General features: G+C 43.5%; 1 protein-coding gene across 1 annotated transcript in view; it reads left to right on the top strand.

Moving 5' to 3' along the window:
- NRK (Nik related kinase) overlaps nt 1–19090 on the top strand; it is a 297272-nt gene that overhangs the window by 244731 nt on the left and 33451 nt on the right. The window contains exons 28-29 of the mRNA XM_088482879.1: nt 6025–6125; nt 9290–9439. Of these exons, the coding sequence (XP_088339005.1) occupies nt 6025–6125; nt 9290–9439 (251 nt within the window). The remainder of the gene's footprint in view (nt 1–6024; nt 6126–9289; nt 9440–19090) is intronic.

Below are 19090 nucleotides of genomic sequence, written 5' to 3'. Positions count from 1 at the left end.
CCACATTGTAAATGTCGACCTAATGACTAGAACCTATTAGTCCTTTTTTCCTTATGGTTATGTTTTCATCCTGCACTTGCACCAGATACAAGTGGGTGGCACCCATGGATCCATGGCATTATAATGTGCCAGAACAGAATACTAATCACCAGTGGCAGATTTTAGCCCCAGTAAGATCTGCCCTCCTTAAATGTGCCTATAACAATCAAATGAATAGGAAATTAAGTGCTTACAGCTACAGTAAGTTCTGACAGTCACCACTGTTGAAAATAGAGACTATAACCAAAGTCATAGAGATGGTTACAGGAATATCAGTGACTGATACAGAAAAGCCCATGTGTGAAAGCTGTATTACAGACAAGCAAAGCCTCCTTATATAGTATGAAGCATTCTCCTTTACCAAGATGGCCACTGTTTGGACTTCTGTGCATGCGTGGCCCCATCTTGTCAAGATATGAGTGCCATATCTTGTCTCTGTGTATGAGCGCCACATCTTGTCATTGTGTTTGAGCACCACAGGTGAACACTGACATGTTCCACTTGGCTCCAGAGACCTTATTAATCCTGCATATGGTCTGCATTACCTTGCATATACATATTAGATATCTGCACTGCTACCTTCATACATCAATAGCTGGTGCTCTACATGTTCCGCTCAAACTCTGCTCCATCCAGATTACCAAGTGTATAACTGTGAGTACGGCTGTACGTACAACTTCTACTACACTTTAATAAACCTCACACCTGATGAAGTACTTGGAATGTTTAATTAGTCTGGATTCCGCTGATGTTGCTATAATACTTTGCATTCTACCACCAATAGCACACACAATATGGAAAGCAAAACTGCATTAGATCACTGATTGTGGTGATAACTTTGATTTCTTTTACCACGGCTTATCACGGTGCAAAAAATAAAAAATCAGTTATAGCCGGTAATAACCCTTTTGTTGTATTGGGTGAAGCAGAAATAAAATGTTCCCTATCTAAAGAGCTTTTCACCCTTTTATAAATCTGCCCTTAATCTTCAGTATATAATGATCTGTCTAAATTCCATGGCTAGATTAAGGTCTATGGGGCCCCAGGGCAATTAACTTGTGAGGGGCCCCTACCAATAAAATGGTCACTATGATATGCTGGAGATTTTATTAAGAAGTATAATGTGCAAATACTCCTAGCACCACAAATGCAATCCATAAAAGCAAGTCTTTGCTCCTTAATCAATGTATAGACACAAATAATCAATCTGTTTGTCCTATTGTGTCCTCTTCTCTTCCCCTCATCTGTGTGTCCTGTAGTGTCTTCTTCTCCTTCCCTCATCTGTCTGTCCTGTAGTGTCGTCTTTTCCTCCCCTCATCTGTGTGTCCTGTAGGGTCTACTTCGTCTTCCTTCATCTGTGTATCCTGTAGTATCTTCTTCATCTCCCTTCATCTGTGTGTCCTGTAGGGTCTACTTTTCCTCCCCTCATATGTGTGTCCTGTAGTGTCTACTTCTCCTGCCCTTATCTGTGTGTCCTGTAGTGTCTTCTTCGTCTCCCTTCATCTGTGTGTCCTGTAGGGTTTACGTTCCCTCCCCTCATATGTGTGTCCTGTAGTGTCTACTTCTCCTGCCCTCATCTGTGTGTCCCTTAGTGTCCTCTTCCTCTCCCCTCATCTGCGTGTCCTCTAGTATCTTCTTCTCCTGCCCTCATCTGTGTCCTGTAGTGTCCTCTTCTCCTCCCTTCATCTGTGTGTCCTGTATTGTCCTCTTCTCCTCCCCTCATCTGTGTGTCCTGTAGTGTCCTCTTCTCCTCTCCTCATCTGTGTGTCCTGTATTGTCCTCTTCTCCTCCCCTCATCTGTGTGTCCTGTAGTGTCCTCTTCCTCTCCACTCATCTGTGTGTCCTGTAGTGTTCTCTTCCTCTCCACTCATCTGTGTGTCCTGTAGTTCCTCTTCTCCTCCCCTCATCTGTGTGGCCTTTAGTATCTTCTTCTCCTCCCCTCATCTGTGTGTCCTGTAGTGTACTCTTCTCCTCCCCTCATCTGTGTGTCCTCTAGTATCTTCTTCTCCTCCCCTCATCTGTGTGTCCTGTAGTGTCCTCTTCTCCTCCACTCATCTGTGTGTCCTGTAGTGTCCTCTTCTCCTCCCCTTATCTGTGTGTCCTGTAGTCTTCTCCTTCCCTCATCTGTGTGTCCTGTAGTGTCTTCTTCTCCTCCCCTCATCTGTGTGTCCTGTAGTGTCTTCTTCTCCTTCCCTCATCTGTCTGTCCTGTAGTGTCTTCTTCTCCTCCTCTCATCTGTGTGTACTGTACGGTCTACTTCTCCTCCCCTCATCTGTGTGTCCTGTAGTGTATTCTTCTCCTTCCCTCATCTGTGTGTCCTGTAGTGTCGTCTTCTCCTCTCCTCATCTGTGTGTCCTGTAGGGTCTACTTTGTCTCCCTTCATCTGTGTGTCCTGTAGTGTCTTCTTCGCCTCCCTTCCTCTATGTGTCCTGTAGGGTCTACTTTTCCTCCCCTCATATGTGTGTCCTGTAGTGTCCTCTTCTCCTCCACTCATCTGTGTGTCATGTAGTGTTGTATTCCTCTCCACTCATCTGTGTGTCCTGTAGAGTCCTCTCCTCCTCCCCTCAGCTGTGTGTTCTGTAGTGTTTTCTTCTCCTCCCCTCATCTGCATGTCCTGTATTGTGGTATTCTCCTCCCCTCATCTGCATGTACTGTATTGTGGTATTCTCCTCCCCTCATCTGTGTGCCCTGTATTGTGGTATTCTCCTCCCCTCATCTGTGTGCCCTGTATTGTGGTATTCTCCTCCCCTCATCTGTGTGTCCTGTATTGTGGTATTCTCCTCCCCTCATCTGTGTGTCCTGTAGTGTCGTCTTCTCCCCTCATCTGTGTGTCCTGTAGGGTCTACTTCGTCTCCTTTCATCTGTGTCCTGTAGTGTCTTCTTCGTCTCCCTTCATCTGTGTGTCCTGTAGGGTCTACTTCTCCTGCCCTCATCTGTGTGTCCTGTAGTGTCTTCTTCATCTCCCTTCATCTGTCTGTCCTGTAGGGTTTATGTTTCCTCCCCTCATATGTGTGTCCTGTAGTGTCTACTTCTCCTGCCCTCATCTGTGTGTCCCTTAGTGTCCTCTTCCTCTCCCCTCATCTGTGTGTCCTCTAGTATCTTCTTCTCCTCCCCTCATCTGTGTGTCCTGTAGTGTCCTCTTCTCCTCACCTCATCTGTGTGTCCTGTAGTGTTCTCTTCTCCTCCCCTCATCTGTGTGTCCTGTAGTGTCCTCTTCTCCTGCCCTCATCGTGTGTCCTGTAGTGTCCTCTTCCTCTCCACTCATCTGTGTGTCCTGTAGTGTCCTCTTCCTCTCCACTCATCTTTGTGTCCTTTAGTGTCCTCTTCTCCTCCCCTAATCTGTGTGTCCTGTAGTCTTCTCCTTTCCTCATCTGTGTGTCCTGTAGTGTCCTCTTCTCCTCCCCTCATCTGTGTGTCCTCTTCTCTTCCCCTCATCTGTGTGTCCTGTATTGTCTTCTTCTCCTTCCCTCATCTGTGTTTCCTGTAGTGTCTTCCTCTCCTCCCCTCATTTGTGTGTCCTCTTCTCCTCCCCTCATCTGTGTGTCCTGTAGTGTCTTCTTCTCCTTCACTCATCTGTGTGTCCTGTAGAGTCCTCTCCTCCTTCCCTCAGCTGTGTGTCCTATAGTGTTTTCTTCTCCTCCCCTCATCTGCATGTCCTGTATTGTGGTATTCTCCTCCCCTCATCTGCATGTCCTGTATTGTGGTATTCTCCTACCCTCATCTGCATGTCCTGTATTGTGGTATTCTCCTCCCCTCATCTGCATGTGCTGTATTGTGGTATTCTCCTCCCCTCATCTACATGTCCTGTATTGTGGTATTCTCCTCCCCTCATCTATGTGTCCTGTATTGTGGTATTCTCCTCCCCTTATCTGTGTGTCCTGTATTGTGGTATTCTCCTCCCCTCATCTGTGTGTCCTGTATCGTGGTATTCTCCTCCCTCATCTGTGTGTCCTGTATCGTGGTATTCTCCTCCCTCATCTGTGTGTCCTGTATCGTGGTATTCTCCTCCCTCATCTGTGTGTCCTGTAGTGTCGTCTTCTCCTCCCCTCATCTGTGTGTCCTGTATTGTGCACTCCCCCCCTTTTCTGTGTATGGTATTGTGCTGTCTCCCCCACCCCTCATCTGTGTATGCTATATTGTGGTATTCTCCTCATTTGTGTGTCTTGTAGTATGCACTCCCTACTTTTCTGTGTCTTGTATTGTGCTTTCTCCCCCACACCACCTCTTGCATCATTGGCTAAACCCGCGCCACCCTCCCCCTTAGCTAATACTTGCCTGCACGGTAATTGGTGATCTCCTCTGTGACTGCGGTCAGCTGATCGCTGGGCTCCTGCTCCGTGACCCCAGTCAGCTTCTCTTTGCCGTGAACCAGCATCTTAGTTTACAGCACAGAGCAGCTCACCAGGATAAAGGAGCAGGAGCCCAGTGATCAGCTGACCAGAGTCACAAATGAGCTTACCGATCACCAGCCCAGGTAAGTGTTATTATTTTCTTTTGTAATCAGCCTGTGGTCTATCAGACACACATGCTGATCACAGAAGCCTACTCTGGGCTCTGTTTTACAAAAACAGCTCCCAAGGTCTTTTAATATATTTAAGTGATACTAAATTAATGTGAAAAGGGTTTGAAGACACCCATTTTCACATTATTTTAGTAAAAATAATATTGATAAATATGAATAAATATATTGTATTATGCGTCCAAGCTCCCCTCCTCCTGTATGTTTCATAGTCTCCCACACCAGTGGCTAACCTACCGTGCTCAGTTGCATGCTTCTCTTGCTACGCTCGTCAGGCTCCAGTCACCAGACTCACCCCCTACTGAGAAAATGTCAACATCAATGCAACTGAAAGTTTTTAGAAAGTTTTTCCAATGTTTGGTTAGGTTGGGGTTAAATTTCTGTTGCTGCGTAGATGGTTTGTTGGATGTGTTTGTTAGAGGGTTGGGGATTGGTAATTGTAAAAAAGGGGTATGTGTTATCTTTGTAGTGTTGTGTGTGTGTCATTTCCTGGGAACCTCCTTTGTTCTGTAAAATTTTCCCCTCCCATCTGCCCTTTTTGACGTTATTAGTTTTTCCTCATGGAGTTTTGTGGGGGGGGGTGGTTCGATTGTTTTTTGGTTTGGGGCGGCTTGGACGGCTGTTTTGTAAGGTGGTTATTTGTTTAGGTGTTAGATGGGTGCACCCTCCTTTAGTTTGGTGGTTGCTGAGGACCCCCTGTGGGTTCAGCTGCACCACTCATCCGTGTGAGTCCTCCATAAATGGTACTAGAGGAGGGTGGTTCACTGATTATGTGTTGGTTGGTTTATATATTATCTTGTTGTTGGGTCTTTATAAGCTGTTATTTTATGCCACCACTCTTCCCTTCCACTCTCTTTTTTTTATTTTATTAAATAAATGTAGCAATATTTTATGCGCAATTACTGCCCCTGTCTCTTTATTCATTATATTTTAGTATTATGATTTTAAAGTATATGGAATTTTTGTGTTAATATCATGTACATGTTTAATGGTGAGCCATAGGCCAATAGGGAGTTTATTACATCACATCTGCGATGATTCTGGGAACCAGGAACATGTATCACCATAGAGAGGGTATTCAGGGTTTGAGCACATATGCAGGCACCACCCTAGGTGATTGAGGGGGATCCGCCTCCCTATTGTGACTGTGGTCATGCCCTCCCCAGTGGTCATGACCACGTCCCAGTCATTATTTTTCACATAAACACACTATTATTATGGTATTTTTATGGAAATACCTCCCCAATGATCACGGAACAGCAGGGCAGTCCCCTAAAATCAGTACTGTTCTGACAAACTCGGAATAGTTGGAAGGTATGGTAAATTGTGTTACATATTTGTTAACCACCAATGTTTGAGCAGCACTTTACTTTTCACCCAAATGGGAAATGTTTATAAAGATCACTTAAAATTACACGTTTCTTGTTTCACACATAACACCATTTATTTTGCTTTTGTCGTTGTAGTTAAATATGAAAGAATAAAATTTCTTGTTATTGCTCTGAAGAACTCTGTGGAAGTGTATGCATGGGCGCCAAAGCCATACCATAAATTTATGGCTTTCAAGGTGAGTCATCCATCATTACTGTATAAAATGTGCCAGTTGTGCACTGAACAGTGATGGCACAAATACCGTTAAATTGTGCTTTCCAAAATACACATTTCTACTCCTCTTCTTCCCCTTAGAGCTTTCCTCGTTGCAATTTATTGTACCTTGGTGTTAAATTCTCATGTGATGCTTGTAATATAGCACAAAACCTAAAAGCATGTACCAAATCCGCATACAGCATAGGCATGCACTTATTTTGTGCGGATTTTATGCTCCTACAGTATGTGAGTGTAGGCCCTTCACATCAATAATATATTAAATAAAATCAAGGTTACTAAGTTATTTCCTGTGTATTTATTAACAGAAAGAGTAAAAAGGATAGTTTTACAGAAATAAAAAATAAAATATACAACTTCATGCCATTGAGCTGCTCAGTCCAACGCTATAACCTTCAAATCAAAGGTTAGTAACAAGAGACTGTGCCCTTTTATCTGAGTATCAGCACTGGGATCAGCAGCTAGCGTTACACAAGCTGCAAGGTTCTCGATCAAACTGATTGGAAGACTTTAGAGTTCTAAGGCAGAATCCCTGTGCAGCCTTCAAATAGGGATTTGGGGATAGATGTAACAGGGGATTTCAGAAGAAACATATACTGTGCACGTTATAAAATTATACATCATATTTTGTCTCATGATTCATTTATAATACATATTTTCCCTTTAATGTTAATAAACATGTACAGCTAAACTTCATGTACAGCAGTTACAGCTGTTTAATAAACTGCCTCACGGATGATCTGTAAATATGGTACTTGTGGTTTTTGTGGTGTTAAACTTTTTGTTATTTTTGTGGGTAAGCATTTAGCTTTTTGCCACTTAATGGGCAGCATCTAATTACCGCCATGTCTCAGGCAGTATAAATTTGGTTGTTTTTCTCAACAAAAATGCTCTGTAGATAACTTTGCTGAAGCCGGAACGGCACCGCCGGGTCTCCATTGCCGGCAATGGGTAAAGCATCGCTCTCGCCATCTAAAAGATGGCAGAGCTATGCTGTAGCAAACAGCGGTAATCTTAGATTACCGCTGTTTGTTAAATCCAGAAACCTGGCATAACCCCTTTCGCGAGCGCTAAAGGAGTTATGCATCGTTGATAAATGGGAGCCTATGTATCAAACATATTTATCTCATAAAAAACATAAAAAGTCAGGAAAATCACCTCAAAATAAATATACATAGATAATTTAACCAGTAAGAACAGTACTGAGCTCTCTAAATACACATTGTCCCACCTCATGGTAAGACACCTGTCTTTAGTTGCTGACAGCTCCGTCCTGTCCTTTACACTGCATGTTGTGTAATATCATTGTATACAGTATATTACTGCTATTGTGGCCATGATTTCAGCAGCTGGCTGCATTTGCCTACGGGCATAGTAAGAGATCTGTAAAAGGTGGTCATTTTGCATACAGTATCTGAAAGTACTCATGGCAGCAGGACTCCACAAAACATTTTTGCATAATGGCTAAATTATGAAAGATAATGGTAATCTATACCCACCCAGTTTTGATATTATGATACACACTTTGCTTTATAAGCACATATAAACCAATATATTCAAACCTACAAACGTAAAGGGGCCCTAATGTATTTAGCAATATTTAGGTTTTACATAGTGTTATGTTAACCTCACTTACAGTATCTACTCTGATGGAAGGTGCAGGTGACTCACGATTTTTCAGGTAATCCTTGTGAAGTGATCTGGATGGGGAGATAATACTGGGAATTACAGCTTTGTAGGGAGAGGATGAGGCTAATATTAAGCAAGGACTAATGAAGAGCTCGGCCCAGCTCCCAAACTGGGCTTCTCCCAGAGAGGAGAATGAAAAAGTAGGCAAGTATGGTGTTAAACTATATTCTGTATCGCTGCTTACCACAGCAATACAGAATGTTTGCCTTGCAATTTATCATAGTTAAACCATAGTTGCCGACTTTATGACTGGCCCCTTCCATGAGGGTGCGGTGAGGTCGGCAATGTGGGTGGCATGGTGCGACTAAGTGGGTGGCGCGGTTTGGCCTCACGGTGCGTTTAAGTCATTGTGGGCTTGCCCACTGATGACATGATTCAGCGCAAATTGCAACAACAACCTCCCAGACCGCACCCACTTCACTCGGGAATAGGGCGGCTGCAGGTGGGCTGCTTCTGGGAGACTTGGTAAATAGACACCAAAGTTTTATAATGGAATTAAAGTCCAGGGGTTACATTTCCTATAACATCTAAAAATTAAAAGTGGTGCTGTTGACTATAGCAACCAATCAGGATCTGTCTATCATTTCTCTATTGAATCCTAGAAAATGATAGGCAGAATCTGATTGGTTGTAATAGGCAAGGACGCCACTTTTAATTTTTAGAAGCTTTAGTAAATGTACCCCCTGATGTCCCCTGTGCGTACTCGATTGCACCATCAAACATTGCACCAGCCCTGCAGTGGTGCAACTGTACATCTGAATATGGCCGCTGGTGTCAGTGAAACTGCGGCAAAAGACGCTGTCTGTGACCATGCACGCCACGTCTGGTTAGCCACTCCCCTGTAACTACCAAGAAGCACCCACTGAAATTCCCTCTCTCTGCGTCCAAATTTGTTTTGCCGCTCCTGGCGGTAACCATCGGGATGTATGGTAAGTGCAGCTCGGACACATGCACAGACTGAAGACATGGACCGCTAGCATGAGGCATGGACACTGCGAGCACCCCTGAGTCAGGCCCCCTGTGTACAGTTACACCAGACTGTTACTGTCCTTAGGAGAGTGCTAGGGTTTGTCACACATCACAGGACGCAGGTCATCTCTCCTTTCTGCATACCAATTCCGGCTCATTCCCCTTGTGACAGATGACTGCAGAGGAAGCATCTGAAAGCTGCAGATAATAGACAAGTATATCCATCTTTCAGTAGCTCCAAGTGGATGGAAAGGCTGCATATTGGTCCAGCCCATAAAATAGCTGCCTGAGCTGCCGCCACGATATATAGTAGGCGACAGGTCCACTTTAATTAGCATTTGGTGTAACACTGAAGAACTGTCTCAGCTTAATCTTGTGTTCTTTGCACTTTATTCTACTACTCAAATAATAATAAATATGTAATGTGAAAACCTTAACATTTTATTTTTGTATTTTGCTTTGTTATAGTCCTTTTCATCTCTACATCAGAAACCACTATTTGTTGATCTAACAGTAGAGAATGGACAAAGGCTGAAAGTTATCTTTGGATCCATGGTGGGTTTTCATGCCATTGATGTGGACTCAGGGACAGTCTATGACCTTTACCTGCCCACTCATGTAAGTAAAATGATTAGTACCCTCTTTATATTTGATTATGTCCTATTTATATGTTCTGTCAGATCTAGAGTTGCCACCTGTCCAGTTTTCACCAGATTATAGTTTTATATAAATATAAAGTTTTGAAGATTTTCTTACTATCTTATATTTTAAGCTTTCAGTCAGTGAATATGGACATACTCTTGACAGATCCTTTACTGGCTTTTGTGTACATAAATAATTTGGATCTACCATCCAAGGAACTGTCAACAGTATTTTTTGATAAAATAACTCTGTTCAATAGTGTGACATATCCCCGGTGGCATTAATGTAATACAAGTCTAGACTTTTCTGAATGCTTTACTATGAATCTGTTTTCAAACTGAAAGCAGAAAAGTGGAAGTGACCTACTTTCATTCCTTGCTTCGCTGACACCTGAGCATCTTAGTGGCTTATGGTCAGACAGGACAGAATGCCATCACCCTACTTTGTTTATAGGACAGCTAAGATCATGTGTCTGTGTTAATAGGTCCCCAGATATGTGGCCATTGATCTGGCTTTTAAAAGACATTTAATGGATTATGATATATGTTTACTGGCAGCAATTAAATTGACCCTTAACCTCATATGTCTGCTATAGATGTAAATAAACAACATGAAGAATATTAGATTGACAAGGTCAATATCTGAAATAGCTTACCTTATGAAATATGTTCTTTTTATCACATGCTTTTTCTGCTTGAATAGTAATAACAGAATTATGTTTTTTCATGGGAATATTTTTTATCTCTCCCTTCAAATACAAAAAAAAAATATTTAAAATTGTATTTTCTTTATTAAGATTTGGCAGTAACTGCAGCTGTTATGAAACGAAACTCATGCATACTATAAATGGTCAGATCTGACCTTGACGAGGCCTTCACCTATAGCAACCTATGTACCCATGGAACGCTATGTGTCAACCGGTATTCGGTTGTCCCTAGGATATAAACTTGCAGTTTCAATTATTTTAGATGCAGTTTCATGGGAAATATGAGACTAGAAAATGAGAGTAACTGGTCTATAAATTCCACTCCGAGGTACCAGAAGAAAGATACAGTACCAAGGGTACCATGGGCTACCGGCAGACACATTTCAGTAGTTAAATGTAGAAATGCCAGGGCCACAGCAGAGGTAATTCAAACAGGATGCATTGTATGCAGAATGTAATACCCAAAGGTGACCAGCAGCACGGTTCAGCAGTAGAGAGCAGAATGACTGATAACCAGCAATGCAAATGGGATTAGATAAATATAACAGGTAGTAGCTGGTAGTGAATGAATAAGCAGTGTGAAAAGAAGAGTAGAGGCCAAGGTAGAGGTCTCTGTGCGTATAGAGAACAACAACCCAATCAGTTACAAGTAGCATATCATGCAGACTTTCAGTTGCAAAATTAGGGTCACTCAGCAAAAGGTTGGTCCAGGTAGCATTCAATGCAGAATCATGGTCACAAAACAAAAGGTCAGTCGTGGAAGAGCAGTAGACACAGCATGGAAATATAACATGTAAATGCTATAGTCAACAATGTACTGTGGACCTGATTCAGACCCGTTCGCTAGATGCGGCCGCTCGCTCCTAGCGTATGCAAATTCAGCTAAGTGACGTCAAGGCAGGCGCTCGCACGGCAAGGCTTAAGCACGCCTACTATGTCTTGGCGAGCGATCACTTTGTGTTTGTATACTCCCACTAGCCTGTCTTTAGCCGCCCACTAGCATACGTCATTTCCAGGAAGTATATATAACCATTGGTACATCGGGAACCATCGGATCAGACTGCAGCACTTGTGGTTGACTGTACCCTACCGCAAGCACTACAAGCAGTTCTGTGTAAAAATCAACCAGGTGACGTGTACTATGACGCTGCCTGTTAATTATGCACGCCTCTGAAACAGCGTTGAAACACTCAGGCAGGACTGCGTTCGCAACTCCACTCCCCCGTTACTACTGCCCTAACGGCCTCTCCTGTCACTCATTCCACTGGGCTGTCTTTGCTGGGCGAGCGAGCGCTACCCGATCGCTCAAACTAGTTCGTGCACGCGCACTGCGATGCATACACATGCGCAAATGCATAACATGGGCTGCGTACGAGCGAGCGGCCGCTTGTGAACGGGTCTGAATCAGGCCCTGTATCAACTCTGAAGGCTGCTATTTAAAGCAGCTGGTGCCAGTCAAGACATAGACAAACCTCTAGATGTGTTTAGAGATCTTAAAAGACACGTGATTACAAGCGTCTAGGATAACAAAACTGAACCAAAAACAAAAATGGCCCAGGGGAGGAGAGGCATGCACAGTCCATAAAGCCAGATCTACCACCTATAGCTGATATCTAAAGTCTGCAAAAGACTGACCCCATCAACATAATCCTGCCTACAAAAACGAAGAGGCCCAACAGTGACTGCATATACCTAAGCATGGCTTTTTTTACTACTAGTAAGTTGCAAACAAGTGCAATTTCTGGCCTGGCTAGGGCACTATCTGCTGTTCTGTGTCAGTCCCATCACCCAAGAATGTAATAATCATGGACCTACCAATTTCTCTGATGCTGATGTCTGTGATTTGCCCCTATCTGGTGTCTAGACATGATTCAACTTGTTGACAGGCACCGTGTTGACATGTTCACAATGTCGCTATCTGAAATGTCGTCATGTGAAATGTCAACATTCTCATAACGCTGACGGGTTAGGATTAGGCGTTGCCGGAAGGGATAGGCTGCGGAGGGGTGAGGGGGGTTACGGTTAGACACTAAGTGGATGGTTAGGGATAGGGTTTAAATTACTTACCAAAACTGCTGCTCTGTTAGACGTCTGCTCCAGAAGTGATGGTCACGTGACTGCTGAGACCCAGAAGCTGCACTGGAGCCGCTGCTGCCGTAGGTAAGTGACGTTTGGGCGACCAGGGATGTTAGGTCGACATTCTGTCATCCATGTAGAAATTATTAATGTTGTCATGGTCCCTGTCGACATGCTAAGCTTGTCCACATGCTGCATGCCGAAATTATGACCATGTTGACAATCTCATGCCGCCTTAACATAAGAAAACCATATCCAACAGTGAGATATAAAGACAACTAAGAGAGTGAAAGCGAAGAGAATTACTTTTACTAACAGTAGCATTCAATGGCCCAATGCCCTGGGAAGGACAGACAGAAAGAATCTCTGACTGGAGACAAGGATAGTGCAGAGAACTAAGAGGGAGGAGAGCCCTGTGCATAACAGCTTACAATCTAAGGGGTTATAACTGGGGGTTGAACTAGAAAGAGAGGAGCAGGGATAACAGATATAATTTTCTTTTTTATATATAAAACCTACTAGGTTAACAAAATAGGAGCTGTGTCATATCCCCATATTGCGCCATATTTCTAAAACATCATGGGCCTGATTCCTTACGGATCGCAACTGCAACAGTATACTCAGTCGAACGATTATTGTGTACTGCGTTTGCATCGCAGCGCGCAACTGCTACACTGCGATTGCACTGTGATCACGCAGAGCACGGTAAGCCATCGCAGAGTGATGGACATGTAGTCAGCATTTGGGGATGGTGATGGGGGACTGGTTGGAGAAATGCAGGTGTGCCTGTCCCTTTTTTAATGCCGTTGCATGGGCGTGCATAAATTAGAAACTTCGATGGCACACGCTGCCTGAGTACTCACTGTTTGCGACAAGGTTACAATTTCTGAGTAAGGTCTGACTTGTTGTAATTGCGCCAATGTTACTTGATGTTCCTGATGTATATGCTGGACTGCAAAGTATTACGGGTGTGAGATAGCGGTAGTGGGTGGCATGGGTGTGCAACGGCATTGCGATAGCATTCATTAGTATATTTTCGCAGCGGGTCTGCGTACATAATCGCTTCTATCGCAGTAGCGATCCGTAGTGAATCAGGCCCCGTGTTCAAAAACAGACTAACATTGGATATGGTAAAAGTTGCATAATTTTCTGTGGCAGAACATACCTCACATCAGATATTTGCACATATGTGCATACAGTTGGAAGTGTCACTAATTACATATATACTTATTCTTTGTATGCTCAGGTAGTTCTTATTCTGTCGCAGTTCATGCTTTAAGCTTGCCGTTTTATATATGTGCCTTATTTGTGTTATTTCTTTTTCTGCACAGAATTAGTAAAATTTGATTTAGTTCAGTAGAGGGACAGGTAGAAGTGAATACAGCTGGTGGTGTATGCTGGAGTTTGGCCCAGAAATAAATGATGGAATGATCCAGGTCAGGAACAGGTAGCAGCATCTTGGCACACTCACACAAGAGTCCTGGCACCTTCCTATTCTCTGGCTGAGCTCAATATATCAGAGTGAGATGTGACCTGACAAATCTGGAATTTATTCACTCACCAGTTGATTATTTTGCAATAATTCTTATATCAGTAAGACTTAGGAGGAGATGTCTGAAGAAGTGATATGTGTTAAATGCGCTATAACCAGCACTATTTGACACTCGTCACACCCGTCCTCACATTCACTACCAGCACCTTAGCAGTACACAGTCACACACTGTCCACTCCCTGCATTTACTTCCAAACACCCCAGCAGCAACCAGACATACACTCTCACCCCACCTCCACATTCACTTCCTTCACCCGAGCAGCACCCAGACACATATCCTTCCCCCTGCATTCACTATTAACAATCTAGAAGCCCCTAGACACACTCTCCCTACCCTGCATTCACTACCAACACCCAGACACACACTCTTCCCCTTGCATTCACTGACAACACTACAGCAGCACCCAGAGACACTCTCCCCAAGTCATATATTCAATACAATCAACTTAGCAGCACCCCCCTGCATTCACTGCCACCACCCCAGCAGCTCCCACAAACACACACAAACTTCCCTCCTGCATTCACTGCCAACACAAGAGCAGAATCCACACACTCATCACCCTGCATTCACTGCCAATCCCACTGCAGCACCAAGACACACACCCTCCCTCCTGCATTCACTACTAACACCCTCCCCTGCATTCACTTCAGGGCTTGCATGGATCACCGGAGGGGGGTGGTTTCTTTCCTTCCAACTCCAGTGGGCGAAATGTTCTCTGCTTTATTGCTTACCGTTTTGCCTTGGTAAGATGCAAAGCAAGGCACTACAGCAGCACCAGGCATGGCCGGATTAAACCCTGTGGAGGCTCCAAGGCAGTCGAAATCTCGGACCCCCCTCCCAAATTGTCTCCTAATACGTTTTTAATGTTACCAACCAACAATTTTAATAAACCATTTTTTTAACAAACTGACAGTTGACAGAAGATGAGCTTTTAAGAGATTTTGGGGGCTATCCAATTAGCCGCGATTACTCGTTTTCGGCAAAATGTTTTCACTTGTGAAAACTTTTCTCCAAAAATGGCTATCATGCTAACCAATAAACCGGGGTATTCGCAGGTCCGAAGTTTTCCAAAGCAATTATCGCAAATTAGTTTTCACCATCTCTGAGTAGGTGAAAAGTTGTGCAAAATCTAAATTTTTGGCCTAAAATGTCGGGACTTGGTGCAGAACCCCTGGGACACCCCCTTAATGACTAATTAGGCAAAAATATTTTTTAATTAGCTTATTTTGTCCAATAATGACGTGTCATTTTTGGGGTGAAAAACTAAAAAGTGCAGGAAAATGGGTTCAAAGTAGTGGGTTAGGTATTTTGGGGGGGCTGTATGGATGGGGAAGCTGTTTTAAACATTGCATTGCAGCAAATGTATTTTTTTTTTTATTAAAAGTGCCCTAAACTTACTCAAAAATATACTTACCCCATTGTATGTACTCCTAATTTAACTAGAGCATTACCTTTGGCCCCAAAAAATGTCTTTCTATCTTTTTTTTACTGTTAAAGAAAAATGTATATAACAGCCATTTTGCATGGCAACCAAAAATCATTCAGATGTTACTAAAAAACGGTAAGTGCACTTTGCGGCTTATAATTTTTTTACATATCCGCAGATTTACCTGGCAGTACTGTATGTGTGCTGTGCAGTGGCCACGTCCTTGGGAGTCCGTCTGCACGCAGGATCTTTCAATGTTTGTGAGATCTCGAGCATGCACATTGGGGCCGGCTAAGAGGCAAGCCACGGTGCTCCAGCACTAGGCTGATACACTGCAGGGCTTGCATGGATCACCGGAGGGGGTAGTTTCTCTCCTCCCACTCCGGTGGGCGAAATGTTCTCTGCGTTATTGCTTACTGTTTTGCCTTGGTAAGATGCAAAGCAAGACAAGCTATAGCAGCACAATGGGTGCCTTCCCGTAATGGACGCAGTGGCAATGTTGGACACAATTGGCTGATTTTTTAGTCTGTGAATGCATCCAAGTTGCACTGCGATGCGTCGCGATGGCCAAAGCCAAAAACCGCAAAACAAATTTGGACTCAGGGTGAGGCAATTTCAGTGGGTGTTCCTGGGTGGTAACATGCGGGGGGGCTAGCTAGAGGCGTGTCGCAAGTAATGTCACGGACACTGACTGTGGCTTTTGCCGCAGTTGCACTGATTTCAGTCGCTATGTTCAGACTGACATTCTGTGCCTCCACAGGGCTGGTGCAATGTTTGATGGCGCGACTGATGGTGTCTTAATACGCAAGGAGGCAGATTAGCGCTGCAGCCGGTGGATGCATCTGTACTAATCCCATTGGCTGCGGCTTTAGCACAGTCACACTGCGGAAAAAGATCTAGTCACGGCTGCATTACTGTCCACCTCTGAGCAGGGGCATTTCTAGAGAGTCTCCGACATGGGCTCCCTCCTCTCCGTCCGGCGGCCGGCTGCGCACTGAGCGGTGAGCAGCCAACGCCGCACTTATAGACTCTGGGCACTGGGCGGCCATTTTCCCTGTACTGCGCATGCGCAAACGACGGAAAAATGGTGGCCATTTTCCAGCCGTTTTTTACAGGCGCAGACACCGGAGCTGAAGTGGGACTCCAGAGAGGTACATTTTATGGGTGCAGGGTGTGCGGTGCAGGCCCCCCCCTGGACCCAGGGGCCTGTGTGCCCTGCACACCCTGCACCCATTATTAATACGCCCCTGCCCCTGAGTCATGCCCAATGTGTGTGACAGCAATGGATTACATATATTATATATATATATGTATAGACCAGGGATGAGACAGTCTTTACAAGCCCAGCAATGGTAAAGTAGTTTCCATAAATCAGAGAGCTGAGTTCCAAACTGATCATTCTCTATTACAGACTCATGCGCCATTTAATGAAAAACATTTATTGTGTTAATGTTTAATAACTCTGCTAACGATGAAAAATAAATCGTTGTCATGACAACAATTGTTTTATTATGCTTATTACTATAAAATACTGTACTTCAGTGGCACAATTACTCTCTTTTATGGAGGACGTGCATCGAATTTAGGGCCAATACATGCGGGCTTTGTACCCGTAACTGCAAGTGTCGGCTATCAAAGTGTAGATGATTGATTTCCATTTTGACAACTGTTCAAGCTACAGTGTCAGCAATATCGGTATACACAGACATGTTAATGAACATTTGGCATATTAATAATGCAGCAAACAGCACTCATGTCTCATGGTCTGTCTAGCTGTTGTGGAAATGAGTGACATTGTATACAGCAATGATCCCTATCCTGCCAACCATTTCAGCTGCTACTGCTGAGTATTCTACGGGTGCAAAGCAAGAGCTGGTGAGTACGAGTCCTTAGTGTTTGACTGAATTGTTCTGATTCTGATTTCCTTGTGATTCTTTAGTTGACAGGACACAGAGATAGGTTTTCCAGGAGCTAAAGTAAAGATACAATATTAATATTTACTGGCCTCTATACAAAATGGAGAAAATGCTCTACAGATTTAAAACAAGCTGGCAATAGTTATTGCCAGGGATTGGGTAAGGGATGCAGTCAGAATCTCGATGTAGGCATCCCGACTGGGTTACATGGCCGACACCTGCAGGTAAGTATACCAACCCTACCCCTACACGTAATACTCCCTCCCTGCAGCCTAAACCTACCCCCCCCCCCCCTGCAGCCTAACCCTGGCCCCTAATTGTAACTCTGCCCCTAACTCCCATACTTACCATCGGGATGCCGGCGGTCGAGATTCTAACTCATGTCTGGATTCCAGTGCCGGCAACCTGACCGCTGGAAAATTAACTACATCCCATCGCCTGGTATCACCATTTTATAGATCCCATGCAAAGCATTGGGGAACCCTATTTATCAAGGACAGCATTAGCACAGGTACAACTACCATTGGCTCATTCCCTATCGCTGCTTCCATCTCAGGATGGCCATGGTAGAGAACTCCTAGTGAAAAAATGCTCTACTTTCAAAGGGAGATATAATACTAAAAATAAGGAAACTACAACAAGCAGCCTTAGATTTCCAGTGCACAAAGCATGTGTAAGCTGGCAACTGTTGCCATGCAGTACTAATAATGAAAAGTGGAACTTACTCGTTATTCAACTAAACTCATCTTATTGTAATTTCATGTCACAAAGCCTACGTCTCTCTCTTATTCTGCTTGCATTAAGTCTAATGACTCATCACGGGGGAGATCACTGTATTTACACAACCGATTACATGTTAAACATGATTGTGAATGTCCCTGCACCCCCTGAAAACTCGCCATGCTACTCACTATGTCTAATTATACAACCACTCGCTCATAACCATGAATAGCAGATGGTTAAAAAATGGGTGGACATGAAGTTTTTAATATTGCTGCTTGAATTGAATATATACCCCTTTTAAAATCAAGAAATATTTTAGTATTAATCGAATTTTTATCCTGGGTCTGCTCATGAAAAGTAGAGCAACTAATAAAAACTAGACATTATATTTTTCAATTAAATGATGTCCTTAATTTAAGGCTCCCCTCAGAGATTTCCATGTAATTGTGTTTTTTTTTTTTCATTTTACGTTTGATTCGTCTAAAAATAAACATCTCCCCTCCCTGTTCTAGTGTCAGAGATGTGAAATAAAGTGTAGATCCTCACAGTTCTGCTGCTTATGTGTCAGGCTCATCTGACTCTGAATGGCCATCTGATTTAGGAGGAAATTGTACAGGGGTTACACTAGGTCCTGTATCACCCTTCCTGGGAGACCAGTAACAGATTGTCCTCAGAGGAGAAGACTGCTGTCCTTTTCCTGCACTCTCTGTTAACGCTGTTTAGTCCTCTGCTCATATCTATCTTTGCTTTAACTGCTCATGATAATACCAAGGCAACGCATAAAGATTTCTCTCCAGCTGTGGATACCAGTATTGGTATTACGGATTGTGGTAGCAGAGAAATGGACTTCAGAGATTGGGCCCAAATTATTCTTTCTGGCAAGTAGAGCATGTCTGTGTTTATCACCTTTTACTAATGCCGTGCTGAAACTTTGCACATCTTTTATTGATTACCATAGATTGTAGCCACAGAAAGAATCAATCAGTCTGTGCATGCTACAACTTTTATGTTCCTCTGCATTTGTTACGTTTATAGGTTTCATTTACATAATGAAGAGACTTAATTCAGCAGGGGATTGATGTATTTATGTCTGAGTAGAATGAAATATTGGTGTATCATTAGGGGACGCTGGAAGCTGTAGTTCAACAAATGAACACCCTTTGGCTGCTTTCTATTGGGTATTGGAAAGAAAATCCACAATGTAAAATGATACCTGTAGGAAAAAAA

Source organism: Taudactylus pleione, unplaced genomic scaffold (genome assembly GCF_031769625.1).
Source record: "Taudactylus pleione unplaced genomic scaffold, aTauple2 ptg000296l, whole genome shotgun sequence".
Lineage (NCBI taxonomy): Eukaryota > Metazoa > Chordata > Amphibia > Anura > Myobatrachidae > Taudactylus > Taudactylus pleione.
The sequence above is the reverse complement of the archived record's forward strand: the minus strand, read 5'-3'. Positions and strand labels throughout refer to the sequence as shown.